At 50.2% G+C, this 4,793-nt stretch overlaps 1 protein-coding gene across 4 annotated transcripts in view; it reads left to right on the top strand.

Moving 5' to 3' along the window:
• The window catches only part of LOC135106483 (cytochrome c oxidase assembly factor 6 homolog), a 15,925-nt gene extending 11,646 nt beyond the window's left edge, over positions 1-4,279 (top strand). For 3 of the 4 annotated variants that reach the window (XM_064015520.1, XM_064015521.1, XM_064015519.1), the window contains 3 exons: positions 1,755-1,899; positions 2,419-2,480; positions 2,706-4,279. In XM_064015520.1, coding sequence (XP_063871590.1) covers positions 1,755-1,899; positions 2,419-2,480; positions 2,706-2,799 — 301 coding nt within the window. In that variant the 3' untranslated portion in view covers positions 2,800-4,279. The remainder of the gene's footprint in view (positions 1-1,754; positions 1,900-2,418; positions 2,481-2,705) is intronic. The other variant, XM_064015522.1, reaches the window with a different exon arrangement.
• Positions 4,280-4,793: the final 514 nt, after the last annotated feature.

Raw genomic sequence — 4,793 nt, 5'->3', positions numbered from 1 at the left:
GGTGGGGGCAGGTCGTGGGGGGTAGCAGGGGAGAACAGAGGCGGTAACACCCTCACTCATGCCCTCCCTACCGCTCGCCACCTCAACCACTACCACTGCCAACTTCGCCCCAGCAAACCTCGACCCTCGCAGATTTCCGTAAAGGTCAGATGCGTCAGGAGATAAGGAAGCGGACGGGACACAAACACACACACACACACACACACACACACACACACACACACACAACAGAAAGGATTAATTTGTTGTCGCTGCTAATTTCTTCTTCAAACGCGTCTAAAGAGGGTTCAAGCTGCTTATATCTTGATTTCAGTGTCTCCTAATGTTGTTTCTTGATTGTACAAAAGCGTATTATCTCCTGGAGCTGTTTCAACTAATCTATTTATTTCTGGGGGTGTATGAGAAATGCGTTTAGATATTGAAAGGATAAACAGGTTCGTAAACGCTGAATAAGAAGGGTGTTGTTATGCAGTAGGGATGAGATTGCCTCCTTCTGCGCTTTCAGGAAGGACGTACGGTTCTCCTGTAGGTGTTCATGTTTATTAGAGTTGGCTTCGATAATCCTGACCTTCTATTGTTATCGTGAAGGAAGGGACGACACAGGGAGGAGAGGGACAGAGGATGGAAGTGTTGAGGGTTATTTACGACGTCTGTTTGGACATAGTGAGAGCGGCGAGGGAGGGAGAGGTGAAGGGAGAGGTGGTGGCAGTGAAGCATGGTGTTGTTTTGCCCGGGAGTTGCATGGTCGTTGTTCAGATGGACGATTCCTGTGTGAATGAACCTTTCAATGCAGAGTAACGGCTCAGTGTTCCTGTAGCTGGTGACCCGGTATTAGGGCGACGCGTGGGGTGTTACTTGTTACCCTCTAACTCTTAAGGCACAGACTTGATTCGGTCACGGGGCATTAATCAGTTTCACCTTCGTGATTCCACCGCGTAAGCTCCTGCTGATGCGTGTGAGGCGGAGGTAAGCAACAAAAAACGTTTACGTACCCTGTGGTAACCTTCATTCCGTCTTTGGGCGCGCGGGTCGCTCGGTCAGGGTCACGCGAAGCAGCACGGCGGTTCTTTACTAAAAAAAAACAGCCGGTGACTATAAATAATTACAAGTAGGGAGCGGCGGACGTGGGCGGAATGAGAGCCATTTCCGATCACGAGGAAGCCCACTTCCTACGGTGACCCCGCGGCGGTGCCTCCCCCCAGACACGCCAGGACGCCGATCCTCGCCACGATAATGGTGACTCAGGAGCCTTGCCGTGCTAAGTACTCGAGCATGTGAGTGAACAGCGCGACACGCCAAATGGGAAGATCGAAATAACTATAATATTCGCGCTGATGAAATCGTTACATAATAGTACCGATTTCATTCACCTAGGCAACATGCGCCAGGCACAGCGGGGGGCGCCTCTCCCGCCACAGCCACGAGGCGCGAGGGCACAGTCACCAGCACCGTGCAGCTGCACACACCAGCAGCACCACAACTCCCCGCGTCGCCACCCAGAAATATACTTAAGTGATAAAAGCAACGCCTCTGCCACTGTCTTACGCCAAGGTCCCTGCAAACCTAGATACAAGTAGCGTGGTAGCGGCGCCGCATCTACGAGTATCCGTGGCGATGAGATGTCCAAACCAGGAAGCAAGAAAGATAAACTCCCTGTGACGTCAGCGCTGGTGGTAGTGTGCACGCAGTGAGGGGAAGGGGGAGCGGCAGACCCTTTCCTGCGCTGGCCACTCAGGTGCTGTGTTCTCCCGCAGGATGTCATTCCGGGACAAGGGCGTGAGGAAGGCGTGCTGGGACTCCAGGGACCGCTACTGGGCCTGCCTTGACCTGCCGGGCATCCAGCGGGACCATTGCCTGGAGCTGCGCCGCCTGTACGAGCTTGCCTGCCCCGGACACTGGGTGAGTACAGGGACCAAACCGGGACATAACTAATAATAAAGACAATTCCTGAGCTCAATGTACTACACCCAAAACACTCTACGACCTGCGTATCACAGAATCATTGGGTTACGAGGACAGTCAGCTTGTAACACCTCCTTATTCCTCTTCTTCAGTTTTATTCTTTATTTCCACGAAAGCGATATAAATTCCGAGCAGCGGGAGTCTGAGAACATTCATAGTTCATAAAGAGTGACAAAGAGTGACACGCGCACCATACGATGAGCCATAACACAGGGTTTTTAGCGGTAAGATCTGCGCTAAATTAAGAGTCACGAGAATACTTTGATATAAAAAGCGCACGTGTGTGAGTATAGTGTGTGTGTGTGTGTGTGTGTGTGTGTGTGTGTGTGTGTGTGTGTGTGTGTGTGTGTGTGTGTGTGTGGGCACTGATCTGGTTATACACACACACACACACACACCATCTCTCACTCACTAAGACATCACTCTTACTCTCTCTCTCTCTCTCTCCCCCAACAGGTGAAGCACTTTGACCGCAAGCGTCAGTACATGGAGTTCCAGGAGCGAATACACTCGGTAGGGTAAGTGTGTGTGTGTTTGAGGCGCGTCTTGCTTCTGTGGGGTTGCTGGGGTGCTTCAGGGGCTGCTGCTGGGCTCGCTTCTGGTCTGGTGAGGTGGGCAATGGCTTCCGGGCGCTGCTGGGGTAGTGGCAGGCTCTAGAAGGGAAGCGGGGAGATTCTTGATTGATAAAAAGAGAAAAGAGTGAATGAGTGAAGGAGTGAGAGTATCATTTATCTTCCCCACAGACTACGGGAGCCAGCCACACTGTCGTCGTGCCCCGCCCTTGACACGCCCCTCACCAGAAGACACCGCGTCTACAGCGAGGTCGTCTTCACCTAGCGTTCGCCTCCTGCTGCTTCGCCTCACGTACAGAAACGACCACGGCGCCCCACAGCCCCGCGTAGCCCGCACACCACACCTGAGCTTCCAGGACTAGCGCTAGATGGCGTGGCGTCAGTACCCAAGCCATTAATACCAAATCTGTCTTCACGTGTTTCCAAATTCTAGACAAATGCAGGGATTCCTATAGATACAATACAGGGTGATTATTCAAGCATGAGTCTTCTGTCCGAGGCTCCACCGCGTATGGTGGATGTCTCGTGCAGCACTGTATGCGCCCCCGTATCGCTTCGCCTCTTGTAATACATAGTGTGACCAGCAAGCCAGCAGGTAGTGAGTGAGCTCCGCTGCTACACAGTACATATTAGTCATTAGTCTACTACTACCACCACTACTACTACTACTACTACTACCACTACTACTACTACTACTACTTCTTGTTCTACTACTACTTCTACCAGTACTTCTACTACCACTGCTACTCTAATTAATAAGGCTTTTACCACTTCCATTTCTATTACTACTATAATTTCAACGTTCAATAGCTCCACTAGGTTAAGGATATAGGACATAATATAGGCTACTTTTGTGTTTAAAATAATGTGCACATATATTTTTTAACGATATGGAATGTATTTTTCTTTTTTCGTCTTTTTACTTTACATTCACGTTCCCGAGGCACCTTCGATGTACTGCTTCCCTCCTGTGCTTCCCTGAGGTTACTGGGCGGCTCAGCGCGTGTGTGCAGTCCCCTTAAGGCTCGTGTTTTTGTGATATTTGACAAGCTCCGCCGCCCCTCTCCGCTGACATGCCCCTGGCGTGACGAGCAAGGATGCGGGGCGGCGGGGGCGTGGGAAGGCTGGTGGGGGGTGAATCTCCACTACGTCACGCCAAGGCCTCCTTCCCGGAGGCCTTGGCGGGGCAGGGCGTGGGGGCGGCCAGTGCCAGGCCAGTGCCGCATCCCCGCGCCCCGTACGGCGCGCCGCAGCCTTCCTCACCTATGAGGGTTCATGGCTACACCAAATTCTGTATCCGTTCCGTTAACGGGTCGCTGAGCTGCAAGAGAGTGTGAGCTTTGCAACACACGGCGGGTGTTGCCACTGCCGGAGTGTTGAGGACACGCAGGGGCGCCCACCCCGCGCCGCCTGGTGTTAGTTCTTATTCACTAAACAATATTTGTTTTGTCACATTACCTATTTCTACGTCATACCATTGTATGACACTGGCGTCCTGCTGGCCAACCCGGCAAGGCTCGCTGTGATGGCCAGCCGTCACCACGACATCACCACCACCTCCACCACAGCGGGACACTCGGCTGCGTCATCTTCCCGTCACCGGTCTCTGCAACGGTGGATCCAATAATTTCCAAAAATATAAGACAAAGGCAACTTTTTTTTTCATGTAAAAATACAGACACAAAAATGTTCTATTGTTGGCCATATATTTTGATTCATTGCCAAAATAAAGCATATGTGAAAACGTTTCAATTTCTCCCTTACTTACGAAAACACCACCGAGGTCTAGCAATTATTCATCTGCCACGCGAAGCTACAAACAAGAAGGAAAATGGACGCCGCCTCCTTACACGGCTGACAGCAAACAACAAACACGGATATACCTTTAGGAATTATGGCCTCTCTCTCTCTCTCTCTCTCTCTCTCTCTCTCTCTCTCTCTCTCTCTCTCTCTCTCTCTCTCTCATACTCACACACAGTTTACTGTTACACGTAAGTATATATGTAAAATCAATATCTGACAAGAAGGACAAACAGGTACAAGGGAAATACATCTTTAAATAGCTATATAGAGAAGCCGCAAGGTGAGATAGAGTATAAGATTGTATGAAATATGGTATTTGATAATTTGATAGCTAATAAACAACAATAGTATCAGCCTGATACTAACACAGATATCCGCTGGAGATATAATCAAAATGGATACACATAAGGAAATATAAACAGAACCCACAATAACAATATTTAAAAAATAGCGAAG

The sequence above is a fragment of the Scylla paramamosain genome, chromosome 13 (genome assembly GCF_035594125.1).
Source record: "Scylla paramamosain isolate STU-SP2022 chromosome 13, ASM3559412v1, whole genome shotgun sequence".
NCBI lineage: Eukaryota > Metazoa > Arthropoda > Malacostraca > Decapoda > Portunidae > Scylla > Scylla paramamosain.
Note: the sequence above shows the minus strand (reverse complement) of the source record. Positions and strands in the feature narration are given on the sequence as shown.